Raw genomic sequence first — 22589 nt, forward strand, 5'->3', positions numbered from 1 at the left:
GCCGCCGGGGTCATGAACCGGCCGCACATGTGCAGTAGCACCGAGCTGCTCTCGGCGCCATCTTGGAACCTGGCAAATGTGCCAGGACGCCCTAAAACGTTTACTGAGCATGTGCGGAAGCGCTGAGACATCTGAAGACACAGGGGAGAGACAGAGGAGAACCACAGAGCCCAGCAAGCTGCACCAAGAGATGGAAAGACAGATGGAGACCGCTGCACACAACTAAGCCTGTTTAAGGCTTATACTGGAGCCGCACATACCCCTGAGACCACCAGAGTGGGGTTCCTTCCATCTAGCTCATTTAGAGGCTGTACAGGCAAGGACTTCCACCCAGGAGAGGCTAGAACCTGGCTGGGGCGAGTTCGGTAAGGGGGTGCTTCTGACATCTTCAGTCCTTCTCAGGTGAGGAAAAATAAGAGAATACTGGGGCGGGGGCCATCTTTACAACTTATAGCTATGTGGTCCTATCAGGTTGAGAGGGGTGGAGTCACAACCCAAAGTGTATGCTGCCATGATGCGACAGGAAACAGACTATGGAGCCTTTTCTACACAAGATACATTGTTCATTGTAAGTAGAAGAAATAGAGGAAGGAGGTTTTTGTACGGCTCTGTATCACTGTGTGACAGGGTAGCTCTGATACTGATGACAAAAATAATCTGCTTCATCTTCATCCTTTATGTCGCTGATTTTAAGAGTATAATCTATTCCAGATCCAGATCCACTGAACCTGGCTGGGACTCCAGACTGAAGGTTGCTTGTACTATAGATAATCAGTGTTGGACGTTGTCCTGATTTCTGCTGGTACCAGTGTAAAACGCTGGTGCTGACAGTAGAACTGGATTTACATGAGATGGTGACTGTCTGTCCTGGAGTTGCAGTGATCTCATTCGGGGTCTGTGTCAGTATAATCTGTGCCCAGGATCCTGAGAAAATAAGAACATGATTTGACTTAGTTTTTTTCTACAATCCCCCTATCATTATATACATTACTATGAGAATCTCTCACCCTGAATATAAAGCAGTATGAGAGGCAGCAGAACCCCCTGAGAACCCATCTTGATGTCTCTGCACTGACACACACAGACTACTGAGATGTCACCTGTACAATGTCTCCTATATAACAGCTGCAATCATTAGAGGGGAAACCCCCCGACATCACATATGGGGGACAGGAAACATGCAAATTATACAATGCAAATCCACTAGATTTCATATTCTACATCTCATTTACTGATTTACAATGATGATCACCAATGTAAGAAAGAATGTTGTAAAGAAATATGTTTATTTAGGAAAATATAGCAAACTATACTGAGAATCCTGTAAACAACTCCATTCAAAGTTAATTTGACTTTGGTGAAGTTATTAGTAAGAAGAAAAATGTGTAGATCATACCTACAATATGGGCATCAAGAAGTGCAAAATGTTTTGCTACTGAAAAGAAAGTGTTGATGTGTCCTTTCCACTACTCTGATCTTATTGGCTCTTTGTTAAACATTGTGAGGTTTATTTACTAAAGCTGGAGAGTGTAAAATCAGACTCACTTCTGCATAGAAACCAATCAGCTTCCAGGTTGTATTGCCAAAGCTTAATTGAACAAGCTGAGGTGAGAAGCTGATTGGTTTCTACACAGAAGTGAGCCTGATTTTGCACTCTCCGGCTTTAGTAAATAACCCCCATTGTGTATTTCAGACCTAAATGTGTTATGATGGGACCTTCTATTAGTAATGACAAGGACCATTCAAAAGGTAGAAGTAGCAGCAAATGAACAAGCAAACTGCTTATACCAAATTCTGACCTCACCATCTGAATGTCGCAGCTGAAATCGAGACTCATCAGACCAGCAACGTTTTTCCAATCTTCTATTGTCCAATTTTGGTGATCTGTGTGAATTGTAGCCTCAGTTTCCTGTTCTTAGCCGACAGGAGTGGCACCCGGTGTGGTCTTCTGCTGCTGTAGCCCATCTGCTTCAAGGTTCAATGTGTTGTTCATTCAGAGATAATACTCTGCATACCTTGGTTGTAACGAGTGGTTATTTGAGTTACTGTTGCCCTTCTATCATCTCGAACCAGTCTGCTCATTCTCCTCTGACTTCTGACATCAACATGGCATTTTAGTCCACACAACTGCCAATCACTGGATATTTTCTCTTTTTCAGATCATTTTCTGTAATCCCTAGAGATAATTGTGCATGAAAATCCCAGTAGATCAGCAGTTTTTGAAATACTTGGACCAGCCTGTCTGGCACCAACAACCATGCCACGTTCAAAGTCACTTAAATCCCCTTTCTTACCCATTCTATTGCTCAGTTTGAACTTCAGCAAGTTGTCTTCACCACATCTAGATGCCTAAATGCATTGAGTTGCTGCCATATGATTGGCTGATTAGTAATTTGTGTTACCAACAATTGAACAGGTGTACTTAATAAAGTGTCCGGTGAGTGTTTGTTCTATTGTAACAAATGACTCCACTAACAGCTATTTAATCCCTTGTTACATCTTAGCACTGCTGATTTCCTTCAGTCTTTTTGAAGCCACAATGCTGCATATCATTTCTTAGGGTGGGCTTCTTGTAGACTACAAAAGTGGACCCTCCTGTGTGATGTGTGTCAGCACTAATAGTCCCCTGTGGGAGATCATGTGACAGGGTGACAATGTGAGAGAACAATTGGAGGACAGGGGCAGAGTGTTGTCCCCTCTAAAGGCCCCTTCACACATAGTGCGGTGATTGGCATTTTTCTGCAATGGATAATTGCCAGTCAGCGCTAGGACACAATTGTTTCCTATGTTCCCTATGTCACACTGCAATACAGACCAGAGGTTGGGTACAAGGAGCTTCTGTAAAATTCAGACATGTAGCATTTCACTGCAGCGCTCAGTTTGGCACCTCATGTCACTACACAGCAGAACAATGTACAGCACTGCTGTGCAGAGACATTAATGAAGTGTCATTTTGTACACTTCAAATAAAGTTGAAAAAAGTAAACAGTGGGATGCACTGAAATGTTCATCACTCACTGGGCTCACTGCAGCCACAAATGGAGCATTTATCATGTGGGCAGAGTGAATGAGCCCTAATAGAAAGTGCCTTCATGTGGACATTTATGGCGGGATGTCCACTTCCCACCTAGACCCCAGTGTCTCTTTAGCCGGGCTATTACACCTGGGGGCAGGAAGGTCTGTTTGATCACATGAGCACTGTGATTGGCTTTCACAGTGGTCACATGATTAGGAGGCGGTTCTGCCAGCCCCCCAATCATTACTGGAGCCCCAGAACTGTCTTAGACAACTCGGTTACTATGTTGAGAGCGCAGAAACCTTTGCTGCCCATGGATGCAGATATGTGCAATATGTGCCTGTTTGCCACCACTTGTAAGGAAGGCCCGGAGCGAGTGAAATTAAATGGAAAGGAGGGGCAGGAGGCGGAGCCTAGCGGAGCAGACATGCATTGTTAGAGCTCCACACCGCTGAGGAGAGAAGAGAAGGACAAAGCGGAGCCTGCAGGCTCAAAAGGTATCCATTTGAACCTTTTTGCCCCAGGGAACAAACTGTGAAAGTTTGGGCAGGAAATATGGTACTGGGAGGAAACCGTGGTAGAAATAAAAATCACCTCACAAAGAGCTCACAGGCACTCACTGCAGCTGAAGCAGCTCCAGTCACCTCACAAGATACAGCATCAGGGCGCTCTCACAGACAGAAAATGTCACAGCAAGACTCTCCATTTGAGTCAGATACAGAACAAATCCTCTCACAAACTTCTCCACAAGCCTCCTCAGTATCCCCAGTAATATTATTACAATTTGAAAAGATGCTTCATAAGGCTTTAAAACAAACCTCAGACCAAATAACAAACAGCCTAACCAAAGAAATAAGAGAGCTGGGAAACCGCACCGCAGCCTTAGAAATAAAAATGGATGAAATTGAAATTACAACCCAAGAAAATATAACAGAATTGGAACAATTAAAAAAAGAGAATTTAATACTTCAAACTAAGCTCGAAGATTACGAAAATAGAGCCAGACGTTCAAACTTGCGCATAAGGGGAATACCTGAAACTGTGACAGACCTGCAATCTACTATTACTGCTCTATTACAAGAACTAAAGCCAGATATCCCTATTGAACGTTTAGAACTGGACAGAGTACACAGAGCCCTCACAGCCAAAAAGAAAGATGGACCCCCACGTGATATAATCACAAAATTTCATTATTACAGAACGAAAGAACAAATACTAATTGCTGCAAGAGAAAAAAAGGAACTTAATTTTCAAGGACACAATTATCAAATTTTTGCTGACCTATCCCAACTTACTATTACTAAAAGACGATCCATGAAACCCCAACTAATGGAACTGCAACGCCACAACATTATGTATCAATGGGGCTTCCCCTTTTCAGTCAGATTTAACTACCAAGGTACAATTTACAGAAGCAGATCAGCAGATGAACTACAACAAACCCTTTTAAAATTAAATCTGACAGAACCCACAAGCAGCAACACTCCCACACGCAGAAGAATGACATCATCTTCACCTTCAGGCAACACCCAGAAAATTCCAGAACAAAATGGGAATCATCATTCTCACAAAAGAGGCCGTTATGCCACATCATCCATGGACCAAGAAGATTCAATGGACTGACATCCTAATTCCTGATATCTCTTCATTTATTATACTAAGAGATGGTTCTCTATAAAAAACCTTTATTTATAACTGAATGTAACTGCATTCTGATAGTCACACACTGTGTGGGATCATGTTACATTCCAGTTATATTTCTTATTACTTCTGATTCATATAGCCTTAGAATATATAAGTGAAATAAGGAAATTCTTGTTCGGTTATATATTATCAGGTAATAACAATAGATTTATTACTTTTTAGGACAAATATGTTCAATAATCCAGAAGTAATGGAAGCTTTTTTTTTTTTTTTTTTTTTCTTTCTTTTCTTAAAACAAATATATTATTACCTAACTAGTTCCTAGAATTATGTTTTTGTTTATTCTAATCTGAAGCAATACAACCTCAATTTTATGAGTTAACATATCTAAACAGTTACATATGAATAAAATATGTAATTGTTTACTCTAAAAGGGTTAAAATCCCAAAATAATTCAAACTATCTTCATCAATACCAAAGTTATTAACAGTACCTTTCTAACTGAATTATTTAGCCTAGGGCAAGACTAACCATATACAACCACCCTGGAATAAATAATTTCAACAAAAACTATATTCTGCACTCCAACTAATGAAACATCATTTTGATGTCTTTTGACATAGCACTTCTCTCCTGTAAGCGGAAGATCCGTGTACCCCCATTAGCCCTCCTCATTCTCCCAACCATATTATGTGGGAGTGTGACGAAGGCACTTATTCCCCTGAGAGAGAGATTTATTCTCTTTCACGGGTAAATTGTGATTACTTGCAAAAAATAATTTATACAATGTATCATCTAATCTCATATGTTTTTTGTTTACTCTTTACTCCAGAATTCACTGGTTTCTTTTCTATCTATTCATCTCTTCAGTCCACACAGGTTGATCTGCGCAGTCAGCTCTGCATAACAAAAAGTAAGTCAAAACTATTTGATCTATTGCCATGGCACCACTGAATATACTTTCCCTGAATGTTCAGGGAATAAATGTCCCTCAAAAAAGGACCAAAGCCTTCCGTACTTTCCATAACAAGAAGGCTCACATAGTATGCCTCCAAGAAACACACTTCACCAAAGATTCTACTCCAAAATATATTTCTCCTTTTTATCAACAAATTTACACGGCTTCTGCCTGTACCAAGCAAAGGGGAACTCTAATTGCATTTCACCGATCCACACCATTCACCTTATCATCAGAAATTAAAGACCCAGAAGGTAGATACCTGATACTCATGGGTTATATAATGGATACAGCAATCACGGTGATTTCCTACTACGCTCCTAACAAACAACCTACACCATTCCTCTCACATATATTACAAGTGATTAATACACACAAAATAGGAACAGTGATAATGTGTGGGGATTCGAACCAGGTCCTCCTCCCATTTCTAGATAAATCACCTTTTACACCATCCAAAATAACCTCTAGATTACCTTTTTCTCAACTTCTTTCCAAATACAATCTGGTAGATTCATGGAGAGAAAGTAACCCAATGAAAAAGAAATTCACTTATTTCTCGCACCCTCATCAAACCTTCACCAGAATAGATCATATTTTTCTAACAATAGGAATGATACCAGAAATTATTGCATCAGATATAATTCCGATTCCGTGGTCTGACCATAATGCAGTATACACTACTATAGCCTCAGCCATACCAAAAGCGCATGACCCAACGTGGTACTTACCGGACATAATGCTCAAACACCCACTACATCAGATGGCCATTGAACAAGCTTTAAAGGAATACATATCAATTAATAATACAACAGACATCTCCCCAATAACACTGTGGGAAGCTCATAAGCCTGTCTTGCGTGGTACAATACAAAGACAAATGGCACTATTTAAACGGGAACGCAAAAATCTAGCAAAAAAACTAGAACTCAATTTTAATGCAGCCTACATATCATTTCAAGATAATCCATCTCAGAGTACAAAATCTCATCTGGAAAAATCTAGATTGGAATACGATCTATTTCTCACTGAGTCAGTTGATAAATCCCTCAAACGCTCCAAACACAATTTCTACATGAATACAAACAAACCAGGTACATATTTGGCTCGGGCATTAAATTCAACTAACAAATCTTTCAAACCAATACGTTTGAAATTATCAAAAAATGTTTACACTTGTAATCCAGTTAAAATAGTCCATAAATTTCACTCACATCTCGCAACTTTATACAAGACAAACAATGAATTTAATCCTACAGAGGCTGAATCCTTCTTCTCAAAAATAACCTTACCTGAGTTATCTCAGAATCAAAAAAGCAGTTTGGATGAGCCTATAACTATAGATGAAGTTGCTAACGCCATAAAAGACCTAAAACTTAACAAAAGACCAGGCCCAGACGGCTACTCGGCTTTATACTATAAAACATTCTCAGAAATACTCTCTCCCATTCTCACTGAAACTTTTAACAAACTTCTAGATGGACATTCTTTTCGGCAAGAAACACTAATGGCAATTGTTTGTATGATCCCAAAACCCCTTTCTGATGATACTTCCTGTGTGAATTATCGGCCTATCTCTCTGTTAAACCTCGATATTAAATTATTAGCAAAAATAATAGCAAAACGCCTCAATAGCATTATAGGAAAATTAATACATAGAGATCAAGTAGGCTTCATGCCAAATAGACAGGCAGGCGATAATATACGCAGGGCAGTGTTATTGGCACATATTGCTAAAAAACGGAAAATCCCTTTATGTTTTCTATCTCTCGATATTAAGAGGGCATTTGACACAGTATCCTGGCAATATATGCAATATTCATTACAAAAATGGGGTTTTGGACCCCACTTTTTAACATGGATCAAAGCATTATATAATAAACCCAAAGCCTATATAAAATATGCTGGATACAAATCTGAAGCCTTTAATATCGAAAGAGGTACCCGACAGGGTTGCCCATTATCACCCTTATTATTTGCCCTTATACTCGAACCCATGGCCCAATATATCAGAACAAACCAAACTATAACTGGCATTGAAGTAGGAGGTATTACACACAAATTATGTATATTTGCAGACGATATATTACTTTTTCTATCATCACCACAGGTCTCTGGTCCTAACTTAATACCAGCTCTTGATGGATTTGCAGCCCTATCCGGCCTTATGATTAATCCTAAGAAATGCCTAGTGCTTAATATTTCACTCACAAACATGGAATTGATCCCGGCTAGGGCTGCACTCCCATTCACATGGGCAGAAAAATCAATCCCATATCTTGGAATTCATTTAACAGCCTCTCATTCTGACTTATTCTCAACCAATTATCCTCCTGTATTAAGACAGATCACAAATCTAATAAAACAATGGTCGCAACTTCCTTTATCCTGGATGGGGAAGATTAATGCAATCAAAATGACTATTCTACCCAAATTGCTTTATCTATTCAGAGTCCTCCCTATTCCAATTCCTTCCTATTTTTTGAGAATAGTACAAAAAAGAGCAACTTCGTTTATATGGGGCTCTTCTAAACCACGTATACCTATACACACACTACATCTTCCCAAAAATAAAGGAGGCCTGGGATACCCTAATTTTACTAACTACTACAGAGCGGCACATTTGGCCAGTCTGTCCAAATACCATGCAAAACAGGAAATCCCATTATGGGTATTTATAGAGGCTTCAGAAAATGACCCTCTATTAATATCAAATTTATTATGGCTTGATCCTAAAGACCGCTTTAAAATTCATAATCCCATAACTAAATACTTCTTATCTCTCTGGGATAAACTAAAAACCAAATATCAGTTACAATCTCCACACAATCCTCTCCTTTCTTTTATCAGAAATCCGGCCTTTTATCCGGCATGGATCTACCCAAATTCTTTTAAAGCTTGGACAACATCAGGCATTCAGACACTAAATGACTTCATAGCATCTAAATCATTCCTTTCATTCCCATCGCTTAGAGAAAAATATGATCTACCAAACTCTGAGATATTTAGATATCTCCAAATCAAAAATTTCTATACACCATTCCTAAAGGGGGATACACCATTATCCCAATTATCCATTTTTGAATCAATCTGTACAAAAGATCCATTTGCTAAAGGTACAATTTCATCACTTTATAATCAATTATATGGAGTACCAAATCTTAATAGACCCTCTTACGTTCAGAGGTGGGAGGAGGACCTGGGACGAACTTTAGAAGACACGGACTGGTCTAACATATGGCTCACATCTAAGTCATCTTCACCCAACATCTTAGCACTGGAGACAAATTATAAAGTCCTAACTCGCTGGTACCTTGTACCCGCTAGAGTGGCAAAATATTCGCCTAATACCTCAGCTCTTTGTTTTCGAGGATGCCCAGAAATAGGCACATATTTACACATATGGTGGACGTGCCCAGTAATCCAAACCTTCTGGAAGGAAGTCTTCGTGATTGCATCTAAAATATTTAAAAAAATAATACAACCAGATCCATATTTAACTTTACTTAATCTAAAACCGGAATGGTTAACACTCTCTCAATTCAAACTTATGATCCAACTAATAACGGCTGCAAAACAAACAGTGGCCAAGGCATGGAAATCTCCTACATTGGTACTAGCAGAAACAATTCACAGAATGAATAATACAATGTCCCATGCTAAGATGGTAGCCATCGATCAAAATCAAATTCCAAAATTTGAAAAACTTTGGCATCCTTGGATAAAACAACAGTTCCTGTCAAACTTCAATGACTCTGTCCTGTTGCCATGGTAACAGATTAAATGACTTACAGAGACACCCATTCTAAGGCTTCAAAGAGAACTAAAAAGAATAATAAACTGACGAGCGGGACAACCGTGTGGACCATACCTCTACCTTTCAACCCTTTTTTCTTCTTTCTCTTTCCTTTTCTCCACCTTACGATTAAAGCTCATTATCAGAATTTATTTGACCTATATACACTCTACTTGTAAACAATATGTATAGTAGGTATAAATCATTTAAATACCTACAAAAGTAACTAAGGAAATTATATATATCTTTAATTTAGGTTTACGTGAACCCAATGTTTAATATTTGAAATTTCATGATATTTACCTATATAAACCCTACTGTAAAACAATGAGCTTACTTTATAGATCCTTGTAAACTTACTTTATGTATCTTTATAACATTGTATACTCAATAAACTTCTTTTGACAAGGAAATTAAATGGAAAGGGTAGCAAAGGGGCAGCATGACAGTGTGATAAGGAATATCAGATAATTGATATGACACCTTTTTCTTCCATCCAAAATTAAATGAATAATTTCCCTGCTAATGATCACAATTCATTTTCAGAATTGTATTACAGCTATTTATATGTTATAAATAAACAAGATTGGTGCTCTATTACCAATGTATTAAAACACAGTGCCACTTATGTTCGTGAGAAAAATATGAACATTTTCAGTTCACTACACCAGCGCTTTAGTATTATAATTATTATATTTATATGTTATGTCATCACATGAATGATTGCTGTGGGTTATAAAAGAGGAAAGAGGTCTTTGTACGGCTCTGTATCACTGTGTGTATGGGGTGGTGTCATACTGCAAACAGTAATAACGTCCTTCATCATCTTCAGTTCCTCCAGTGATGGTTAGTTTGTATTCATTTCCCGATACAGAACCACTGAACCTGTCCGGGATCCCAGACTGACGATTGCTTGCAGCATATATAAGAAGTTTTGGAGGTTGTTGGGGCTTCTGTTGGTACCAGGCTAACCAGGTAGTACCATAACTAGTAATACTAGTACTGGATGTACATGTGATGGTGACTGTCTGTCCCGGGGACACAGAGATAGAATCCGGAGTCTGAGTAATCACAATCTGTCCACAGGATCCTGAGGATGGGAAGAGACATATTGATTATTGATTTCCTATCAATCCTGATGTGTGTATTTATTGTAGAATGTATAGATGTATGTGCAGAGGATGATGGAAGGAGCCTCATCTCTCACCCTGAATAGAAATGAAGATGACAGCCAGCAGATAACTGGGAGAAAACATCTTGATGTTTCTGGAGGGTCAGATCCAAACTAGAAGACGTCTCCTGTACAATGAGATATATAGAGAGAGTGACAGGGGAGGTGTTCCCCCCACACACACACAAACTGTGTATAGAAAGTTATGTAAATCTTGTGGTTTTACATTTACCGTTTAGTTTGCATGGATGAAAACAATTATATGTTATTTTGGTTAGGAAGCCAAAGTTGCCTTTAAAGGAGTATTTTGAGATTGCAAAGACTGTGGCATACATGTGCTGTGCACACAGCAATTAGGCTCATAAGTAGGCTATAAACACCATACAGAGTATACCTTTCCCACATAAAAATCCTGAACTGTTCTTCTTTGGAAGGACAAGGACACAGCTTTATTGATTTATATAAGAAATTGAAAAAAAAAAAGCATAATATCCAGCAGACTGGAGCTTACAGTTGTTAATTTAAAAACTAGTGCCATCACAGATGTCTTGTGGATACACAACATGTCTTCAAGGTGTAGTGTTATCAGAAGTTCAGGACAGGTATAACAAACAAAAATGCCAGATGAGGGGATTGATCAGGTACCATTTTTTTTGTTGGAAAGGTAAAATCCTGTCATTGAAGCCGTGACAATCACTCTCTTAATCAATATTGACTATATTGAATCTTTATGATGGTAGCATTAGTAAAATGACAGGAAAGTATATTATTTTTACTTGTTTTTAGTTTTCATGCCTAGGCAAATTATGCCATACATCCCAGGAGTCCTCAGGAGGGGTTTTCTCAGCTAAGCACACCCTCCTGTCTGCATGCCTGAGCTAAGGGCAAATGGATTCCAGGAAGCAAATGCTACATGCATCATATGCCTTTACTCAAGATGGTCACAACCAGAAATGCTAGGGGGGGTGTTTTTCAAAGTGATTTCTTAGCAAAATAAAGCATGGAGACATAGATGAATGATTGAGTTTGCTTTGAATATTCAAAAAAATAAATAAATACCATGTTTGGTGGTCCTGTCTGAAGGTCAAATGTTTTTGGATTAGAATGTTTAATCTTGTCCAGTCGGTGATGGGACAGAATATACCCAGAGACGCTAAAACCGCATCTCTATTTAGAGATAAACAAGGCAGGTTTGAAAAAGTGTGGAACCCCTGGATTGTGTTCCTCCCTAGACACTGGGACACCTTGTGGATGGAGGCCTGGACTAAGAGAACCAACTCCAGCCTTTTCTCCTACTTTCTTTCTTCCACGTTTTTCTTTTTTATAATTATATTTGTTATGCTTTAATAACTTCTATAAGGATGCTGATGGGCCATAGAGCCATAGAGCCTGGACCATAGAGCCTCCCCAATCCTAATATCTTCTCGGAATGAGGTATCGTGCCTTGAGGGGCTAATCCTTGACATTAACACTCCCCTGTGCACTGCTTAAAAATGTGTTCGTTTTAGTTTTCGTTTCATTCGTTTTTGTTTTTTTTCAGAAATTCGAACATTCAGAATTTGTAAATTTGAAAATTAGGAAATTCGGAAAAAAAACTAAATAATAATTACTAATAATGTGCTTTTATTATTATAATTATTGTTATTTATTGTTATTCATTTGTTACGTTCCATTCGTTTAGATACGGCATTTGTTATTACGGATAATTTGTAACTTCAGATAAATTCATATTCATTACGTTCACTAACAGCCAAATTTGAAAGGAAATTCCAATACCTATAATTTAATAGTTAGTAATAGTTAAGTTATTATTAGTAGTATTTATTTCAGATTTTCAAATTTTCAGGATTTTGAATTTTTGGATTTACGTTCCTTTTTTCGGATTTTTGTTCATTTGAATTTTTGGATTTTCATACTTATTTTTAGATTTCTGAATCTTCAAAATTTCTGAATTTTTGAATATTCGGAAATTAGAAAATTTGGATAGTTGCGAATTAACAAATTTGTCTAAATTCGTTAAAAAACTAATTCGAACTAAACGAATTGCACATGTCTTTGAAATAAAAATTATTGAAAGAGAAAAATAAATTCAATAACACTTTTGGTTTGTGGTGCTCAGATAAAGTGTAGTTCAGCTTTAATAATTTAGGAGGGAGGGAAGATCTTCTAAAGCTGAATAAATCTGCTGTCTGCTGTCTCTTCTGATAAATTAATATTGAATTAGCACCCATCATTTGCAGCTATAACAGCTTCAACTCTTCTGGGAAGGCTGTCCACAAGGTTTAGGAGTGTGTCTATGGGAATGTTTGACCATTCTTCCAGAAGCACATTTGTGAGGTCAGACCAGTGTTTCTCAACTCCAGTCCTCAAGGCGCACCAACAGGTCATGTTTTCAGGATTTCCCTCAGATGAAACTGCTGTGGTAATTACTAAGGCAGTGAAAACTGATTAAATCACCTGTGCAAAATAGTGGAAATCCTGAAAACATGACCTGTTGGTGCGCCTTGAGGACTGGAGTTGAGAAACACTGGGTCAGACACACTAATGTTGGAGGAGAAGGCCTGGCTCGCAGTTTCCACTCTAATTCATTGGAATGAGGTCAGGACTCTGTGCAGGCCAGTCAAGTTCCTCCACCCCAAACTCACTCATCCATGTCTTTATGGACCTTGCTTTGTGTGCTGGTCCAAATCATTTGGTGGAGGGGAGATTATGGTGTAGGGTTGTTTTTCAGGGGTTGGGCTAGACCCCTTAGTTCCAGTGAAGGGAACTGTTAAGGCGTCAGAATACCAAGACATTTTGGACAATTTCATGCTCACAACTTTGTGGGAACAGTTTGGGGATGACCCCTTCCTGTTCCAACATAACTGCACGCCAGTGCACAAAACAAGGTCCATAAAGACATGGATGAGTAAGTTTGGGGTAGAGGAATTTGACTGGCCTGACCTTAACCCGATAGAACACCTATGGGATGAATTAGAGTGATGACTGCGAGCCAGGCCTTCTCCTCCACATCAGTGCCTGACCTTACAAATGCGCTTCCAGAAGAATGGTTAAACATTCCCATAGACCCACTCCTAAACCTTGTGGACAGCCTTCTCAGAACCTTCCTTCATAAGGTGGACATGTGAGAGACATTGTACTACAAGTGCACTTGTAAATTCAGTCGCTGTAGATCTGAGCGGAACATGTAAGGAAAATATAAAACAGCATTTTTGCTTGTACATGATTGGATGAAGAAATCAGCAGAGCTTCCCCTCATTTCAGATCTTCCCCTCAGATCTACAGTGACTGCACTTTCAGGTGCACTTGTAATGCAGAGTAGATTTGCCTTTAGTAAATCAACCCCATTATCTTCTTTTTTACAAGCTGAACTGAACTCAGGAACTCTACTGACATCTAGTGGCCATTTGTAGAAGTGTTCTCATATGTTCTATTACTGTGTTCCCTACTGTTAATATTAAAGTGATTGTATACCCTTTTTTTACCTACAGGTAAGCCTATAATACGGCTTACCTGTAGGTAAAATTAATATCTCCTAAACCTTTGCGGTATAGGAGATATTCACTTTGCATGCAGCCGCTGACGTCAGCGGCGCATGCGCTGTGAAGGCCTGGCCGAAGGTCTGGCAGACGCTGCTGACCCTGCTGGGAAGAAGACCGCCGCATGCATGCCACTCACAGCACCGGGGCTGCGAACCCGGAAGAAACACTGAGGGAACATGTCAGCTCCCTTGGGGTGGACCGAGATCAGATGCCAAGGCCTCATTCTAAGGTGAGTATTTCATAACGAGCTAGTATGCGCTGCATACTAGCCCATTATGCCTTTGCCTTACAGGTTTTTTGTTTAAAAAAAAATAATAACATTTCAGTGCGGGTATATAACAGCTTTAATGTTCTATACTACACTCCCAGGCTCATATGACATCCCCTATGCTATGTTAGCCACACAGCCATTTGCCTGTATGTCTGGATCAGAGACTTTTTCCTTCACTTGCCTGTGGATCTGGTCCTGGGATCTCTCCAGCAGCTCATCTGGACTTCAAGAGCCAGTCTGCCCCACTGTAAGAGAGACCCTGTCATAAAGGAAGTGCAAGCAGCTGTGTTCTTTACCGCTTTATTGTAGAGCTGCACAATTAATCGTTAAAGAATCGAGATTGTGATTCAACCCCCCTCAAGATCTTAAAACAGCATTTCCTCGATTCAGTGCAGAGAGTTCTCTGCTCACAGCTGACAGCTGTGAAAAAAAAAAAAAAAAACAGGCAGCCTGCCAAGTTTATCACAACATCATTTAGGCGGAGATAAAGAGTAACATTGTAAAATTTAGTTATTTTAGATCAAAGGGATTTAAATAAGGGCAGTTTAATCACCTAAAGACTTAAAGGCTGATGCCCCGTACACACGATCTGACTTTTCGACGAAACCGTGGAATTTTGTTTGAAGGTTGTTGGCTACAACTTGTCTTGCATACACACGGTCACACAAATGTTGGCCAACAATTACGAACGTAGTGATGTACAAGACGTACAAACAGCCGATAAAAAGGAAGTTCAATAGTCATGCTCCACCCTTTGGGCTCCTTCTGCTAATGTTGTGTTTGGTGAGCATTGATTCCGAGCATTTGTGTTTGTACTTTGGATTTTTGTCCGACGTTCTTGTGTACACACGATCGGAAAGTCTGACAACACACATTTGTTGGTGGAAAATTTGAGAACCTGCTAGCCAACATTTGTTGGCGGAAAGTTTGACAACAAATGTCCGATGGAGCATACACACGGTTGGACTTTTCGCCAACAAGTTGAAATCCAACATTTGTTGTCGGAAAATCCGATTTTGTGTACGGGGCATGAGCCTTTTTCTGACACTTGTTGCTTACAAGATAAAATCAGTATTTCTATTTATAAAAAAATTAGTTAGGACCTACAAACTTTATATATATATTTTTTACTGACCCCAGAGAATAAAATGGTGGCTGTTGCAATATTTTATATCACACTGTAATAAAAAAAGGAAAAAAACAGTAAAGTTAGCCCAATTTTTTTGTATAATATGAAAGATGATGTTACGCCGTGAAAATCGTGAGAGAATCGTGATCTTTATTCTAAGCAAAAAGAAAATGTGATTCTCATTTTAGCCAGAATCGTGCAGCTCTACTTTATTGTATTAGTCATCCCTCGCTGTAGTCTGCACTCATTGGGTTCTATTACATTGTATTTGCTACCACCTAGTGACCTATTTGGGTATTGCACCTAGTGTCTCCTGTATTGTAACAGACACTGTTATGTAGCTTATGCATAACACATTATGACAGGATGCTTTTATGTTCGATCATACATGCTGTTACAGTGTGAAAAAGAAAGTCATGCTTACTGTTCACACATAAAGCTAGAGCATTTTGTTCAACTCGTACTGTATCATATACTTTATCCAGTGTTAATTTTGTCGACTAAAACGACTAAAACATTTTAGTCGGCTAAATGAATACTATTTTAGTCGACTAAAATACGACTAAAACGTAAACAATTGAGATGACTAAAATATGACTAAAACTACAATGGCATTTTAGTCAAAAGACTAAAATGCCATTTTAGTCAAAAGACTAAAATGGGACTGTGACAGACTCACCCGGGACAGCCCCATGGAAGGCTTTGACTACGATGGCCTGGGATTGTTGTACTGGAGGCTGTCCAAGGACCCTGACTTTGGGAGTGATCAGGAGTGGCGTTTGGAGGAAATAATGGAGCACAGAGAGCGAAGACTGAATGTCTCAGAAGTGCACTGGGCACAGGAAGATTTGGAGTTTCTGGCTGTTCAGGAATGGGAGCTGGAGATCGCCTACAGACGGCTGCTAGACTCTGCTCAGCAGCAGGGTGGGGTTCCCTTTGCCTGGGACTATCAGGAAATACCAGTTGACAACTCTGAAATCCTGGCTGAAGAGTTGACAATGTGGCAGAGTAATGCCCCGTACACACGGTCGGACTTTGTTCGGACATTCCGACAACAAAATCCTAGGATTTTTTCCGACGGATGTTGGCTCAAACTTGTCTTGCATACACACGGTCACACAAAGTTGTCGGAAAATCCGATCATTCTGAACGCGGTGACGTAAAACATGTACGTCGGGACTATAAACGGGGCAGTGGCCAATAGCTTTCATCTCTTTATTTATTCTGAGCATGCGTGGCACTTTGTGCGTCGGATTTGTGTACACACGATCGGAATTTCCGACAACGGATTTTGTTGTCGGAAAATTTTATCTCCTGCTCTCAAACTTTGTGTGTCGGAAAATCCAATGGAAAATGTGTGATGGAGCCTACACACGGTCAGAATTTCCAACAACAAGGTCCTATCACACATTTTCCGTCGGAAAATCCGACCGTGTGTAAGGGGCATAAGACTAAAACTAAATTGAAATTTGCTGTCAAAATTAACACTGACTTTATCACCCTACAAAACTCTCCTCCAGATTATAAAGCAAAATGACAGAACAGAAGAATACCTGGAAACACATTTGGATGTCTTTTGGACCGACAGACAACGGAAAATTATATACTCACCTTTCCGTAATTTTCCTTTCCTGTCGTATCTTCATGGCAGCATACACTTTGGGTTGTGACTCCGCCCCTCACAACCTGATAGGACCACATAGCTATAAGTTGTAAAGATGGCCCCCGTCCCAGTATTCTCCGTATATATATCACCTTAGACGGGTGGGAAATTGTATGCTGCCATGAAGATACGACAGGAAAGGAAAATTACGGAAAGGTGAGTATACAATTTTCCGTTTTCCTGTCGCATCATGGCAGCATACACTTTGGGGAGTAACTCGCAAAGACTGGGTGGGGATTCAAACTAAGTTTATTAATCAGAGAACAGAAGAATTGGCCTGGATAACGGCTCTTCCGAAATCCACTGTGGATAAACAGGCGGAATCCACTTTGTAATGGGTCATAAAGGTGTTCCTGGAAGACCAGGTAGCCGCTCTGCAAATTGTCTCCGCCGAGACTCTACAATATGCCGCCCAGGAGGTTGCCACTGCCCTGGTGGAATGTGCCCTTAAGCCCTCAGGTACTTGCTGACTGCTCAATGAATAGGCCTTTTTTTATGGTCTTCACCAGCCATGACGCAATGGTGCGTGAGGATGCCGCTTGACCTCTCCTGAATCCATGCGGAATAATTAGGAGACTTTCCGTTTTCCTGATGGATCTTGTAGCTGTGAGGTACTCCAGGACATTACCCTTGACGTCCAGTGGGTGAGGATCGCCCTGTTCCGTGGTGAGTGCCGGAAGGTTAATCTCTTGGTTGAAGTGAAAGGATGAGGATACCTTGGGTATGAACCGGTCTGAAGGTTTTAAGACTAATCTGTCTGGCAGATACCAGATATGGATCACTAACCATTAAGGCCTGCATCTCTGACACCCGCTTAGCCGATGTTATGGCTATCAGGAATGAGACTTTTAGCATCAGATCCCATAAGGATATGTTCTCATTCGGAAAGAAGGGTTCCTTAGATAGAGCTTCCAGTACAACTGAGAGGTCCCAGACTGGGAAGGAAGGTTTTCCTAGGAGGTCTCAGCTTTAGACAGGCCCGTTGGAACTGAACCACAAGGGGATCTTGTGCCCATCTGACTCCTGTCAGGGCGGACAAGGCCGAGACTTGGACCTTCAGAGTACTTGATCTAAGACCCTTCTCTAGGCCTAGTTGAAGGAACTCCAGGACCTGTGACACCGATGGTGAGGATGAGTCCCAACCTTGCTGTTGAGCGAAGGCGGTAAACTTCTCCCAGACTCGCCTGTAAGTAATATTCGTGGTAGGTCTCCTGGCCTGGAGTAGGGTATCCACCACTCTCTGGGAGCATCCTTGCTCTAGGTACCAAGCCCTTTCAGCCTCCAGGCCATCAAATGTAGCTTCTCCGGGTTCGGGTGAAGAAGATGACCCTGGGAGAGTAGGTCTGGTGACAACGGAAGGGGCAGGGGATCTGCCGTATTCAGCTGTATCAGAGTGGTAAACCATGGCCTCCTCGGCCAGAAGGGAATTACTGCCACCACCAGTGCCGATGACTCCTTGAGTCTCAGGAGAAACCTCGTTATGAGTGGAGTTGGAGGAAAGATGTATCCTAGATGGAAATTCCAGGGGTGCAGGAGACAGTCCGTCCCCTCCGCTGAAGGGAATGGTATTCTCGATAGAAATCTCCGACATTTCGCATTCTCTGGGGTTGCCGTCAGGTCTATCTCTGGAGGACCCCAAGTCCTGGATATGAGGGCGTAGGCCTGTGGGTTCAGAGACCACTCGTGATTGGAGGTGAAATTCCTGCTCAGCGAGTCGGCCAGCACATTCTGGACTCCCGAAACATAGACTGGCCTTAAGCTTAACAGGTTCAGTTGTGCCCACTCTAGAACAGGACGGACCTCCTGCATCATGGACCTGCTTCTGGTGCCCCCCTGCCTGTTGATATAGGCAACCGCGACCTTGTTGTCCATTCTTAGAAGAACATGTTTCCCTCTCAAAAGCGAGCCGAAGGACAGGAGCGCTTGGAATGCTGCTCTCATTTCTAACACATTCGACACTGTGTCCTGTGCCCTGAATGGCCAGCGGCCTTGGGCCGCAAAGTGCTGATGGTGGGCTCCCCACCCCTGCAGACTGGCATCTGAGGTCACCGTCTCCTGGTAAGGGGTGATTATGTGCTTGCACCTTCCTAGGTTGCGAGGCCGTATCCACCACAGCAATGACTGCTTCACCTCTTGAGGGATGTGAATCGACTGCGACATCGAAACACCGTTCCACTGGCGGAGGAAGGAAATCTGGAAAGGCCTCGAGTTCCATTGCGCCCACTGAACCATCGGAATGGTGGATGCTAAGGAGCCCAGGATACTGAGGCATGTTCTGGCTGGTAATCTCCTGGCCGAGATGGCCTTCTTCACTTTCTGAATCAGGGGGGAAATCTTCTCCTCTGGAAGTTCCACCGTGTTCTCTCTCGTGTCCAGCTTGGCCCCTAGAAAGACCATCCTCTGAGTGGGATGAATACTGCTCTTCTTCCAGTTTATCAGCCACCCTAGAGACTGTAAAGTGGAGACCAGGATTCCCCGATGCTGGATGAGAGACTCCTTGTTGTTCGAGAGAAGCAGGATGTCGTCCAGGTAATGGTGGACTCTCAATCCCCTCTCTCAAGTGGGCTATCACGGGCAATAGGACCTTCGTGAATGTCCTGGGTGCGGTGGAGATCCCGAACGGAAGACTTCAGAATTGGAAGTGCCAGCTGTTTATCGTGAAGCGGAGGAATCTCTGGAACTCTGAGTGGATCGGGATATGTAAGTATGCGTCTTGCAGATCGATCGAGAGCATCCAGTCCCCCCGATTTATTGCTTGAAGGATCGACTGGAGGCTTTCCATCCGGAATGTTTCTACCCGGATTGACCGGTTGAGTTTCTTTAGGTCCATAACAGGACGGAAGTCCCCTGACTTTTTTCGTACTAGAAAGAGTGGGGAATAGAAACCCTGACCTCTTTGGGATGGTGCGACTTCCACTATTGCCTGTTTCCTTAACAGATCCTGGATGTACTGGACCAAAGACAACCTTTTCTCCCTGGAAGGAGGAAGCCTGGTTGCACAGAAGTGACCCCTTGGGGGGCGGTTCTTGAATGACCACCTGTGTCCGACCCGGATGGTGGATACTGTCCATGGGTCCTTTATCAATTCCGCCCAAACCAACCCGAATCTTGTGAGCCTGGCACCCACTACCGCTGGTTGGGCGGACGTACCTTCAAAAAGGTTTCTGTTCATTGGAAGCAGGCATTTTGGTTTTCTGAAATTAGAGGAAGGACGTCTGAGGGTTCTTCCAAGTTCTCCTGTACTCCTTCCCAAGCCTATAGGACTTTGCATCCCTGTATCTCTCCGGGAGATTGCGCTTGAAGGGAGGCGCTCTTTGTTGTTTTGGCCTTCTGTCTAAGGGAATAAGACCAGACTTCCCGCCTGTCACTTTGGATATTGCTGTATCCAGCTTTGCACCAAAGAGGTTAACTCCATCATATGGAATCCTGCACCAGTTGGACTTTGAGGCCGGGTCGGCCGACCAGGGCTTAAGCCATAACACCCTCCTGGCCATTACCGTTGCTAGCATAGACCTTGAAGCGGACCTAATGGTGTCCACCGAGGCTTCCGCCACAAAGTCTCCTGCGAGACTGAGTTCCTGTAGGGCTTTAACGATCTGGTCCTGATCTGCGCCTTCAGCAACGAGCTTCGCGGTGTTCAAAGACCACCCGGAAATAGCTTTCCCGACTGTGGCCAAAGCCACTGCTGGTCTGCAGGCGCCTCCTGCAAAAACGTAAGCCCTTTTAAGGTCTGTGTCCACCTTCCTGTCCAGAACATCCCTGAACGTCACTGCGTCTTCAATGGGAAGCGTCACATGCCTGGCTAGGCGCATCAAAGAGGCGTCCACCACTGGAGGGGAGACCAGGGGAGCTACTCTGGGCTCTTTCAGAGGATATAGCTTAGTAAGTCTGTTAGAAAGACTAACCTTCTTCTCTGGATTCTACCATTCTTCCTTAATAAGCTCATCCAGTTCCTCTATAAATGGGAAGGCTTCAGGTACCTTCTTGAGATTCGGGAAATACTTCCTTTGCTTCTGCTGTACCTCCTCAGGTTCCTCCAAGTTAATCGCTTCCTTGACCGATTTTGCAAAGGGTCCTATGAGCGAGAAATCAAAGCCTGCTGCCGCTTCCAGTTCTTCCTCGTCTGATGGAAACTCTTGTTCCCTAGATGTACTAGGATGGGATGGTGAGGCGCTCAGGGCTGTAGCCTCCACATCTGGGGTTGAGATATGCGTAGCAGGGACCCCGGTAGGTTCCACAGCGACTAGCTCCTTCTCCCTGGTGGCTTCGTCCATACACCTGCGGCAGGCCAGCCTGTCTGGTAGAGCTGTGGCCCCGCATACCCAGCAAGCATTCCCCGCTGGACGGGGAGGATGTGCAGGAGACTGGCGTCTACGTGCAGGGGATCTTCTATAATGGGAATGTCTATGCCTGGAGTAGGAACGGCTCCTCCTACGGCTTCCCCTGTGGGCTGAGCGACTTCTGCCGCGTGAGCGGCTTCGCCTATGGCTGGAGCGGCTTCTCCTGCGTGAGGTCTCTCTTCGCCTTGACTTAGACGATCTTGGTGACCTGGTGGGCTGACCGATTAGGCAGCATTAGTACGATCCTGCTCTCTTTTTCAATCTTCACTACTTACCATGAACATCCCCCCCCTTACCTATTGGGCTGATGGTGATCTGCTGGGGCAGCGGTCTCCATAGAAAGGATAACTGTGATATCCTGGAGGGATACAGGCAGGTGTAAACATGCAAGCAAACAAACAGAGGAACCAGGGGGAGAGAGAAACACTTACCCCAAGGAGGGAGCGTCAGAGGTGAGGCAGAGCTGATAGCAGAGTTGATAGCAGCGTCAGATATGCTCAGGAAGCTGGAGGCATCAGAAATGACATCTCTGAGCTTTTTAAATAAACCGTCATGGCCGCCGGGGTCATGAACCGGCCGCACATGTGCAGTAGCACCGAGCTGCTCTCGGCGCCATCTTGGAACCTGGCAAATGTGCCAGGACGCCCTAAAACGTTTACTGAGCATGTGCGGAAGCGCTGAGACATCTGAAGACACAGGGGAGAGACAGAGGAGAACCACAGAGCCCAGCAAGCTGCACCAAGAGATGGAAAGACAGATGGAGACCGCTGCACACAACTAAGCCTGTTTAAGGCTTATACTGGAGCCGCACATACCCCTGAGACCACCAGAGTGGGGTTCCTTCCATCTAGCTCATTTAGAGGCTGTACAGGCAAGGACTTCCACCCAGGAGAGGCTAGAACCTGGCTGGGGCGAGTTCGGTAAGGGGGTGCTTCTGACATCTTCAGTCCTTCTCAGGTGAGGAAAAATAAGAGAATACTGGGGCGGGGGCCATCTTTACAACTTATAGCTATGTGGTCCTATCAGGTTGAGAGGGGCGGAGTCACAACCCAAAGTGTA

At 42.4% G+C, this 22589-nt stretch overlaps 1 gene segment (V, D, J or C); it reads right to left on the reverse strand.

Annotated features, from left to right (window-relative positions):
- Positions 1 to 613: 613 nt before the first annotated feature.
- Positions 614 to 21117, reverse strand: LOC141128023 (Ig kappa chain V-IV region S107B-like). The segment is given in 2 exon segments: positions 614 to 924; positions 21096 to 21117. Coding segments are annotated over 2 exon segments (333 nt in total).
- Between the last annotated feature and the right edge of the window lie 1472 nt (positions 21118 to 22589).

The sequence above is a fragment of the Aquarana catesbeiana genome, linkage group LG01 (assembly GCF_042186555.1).
Source record: "Aquarana catesbeiana isolate 2022-GZ linkage group LG01, ASM4218655v1, whole genome shotgun sequence".
In the NCBI taxonomy this organism is placed as follows: Eukaryota; Metazoa; Chordata; class Amphibia; order Anura; family Ranidae; genus Aquarana; species Aquarana catesbeiana.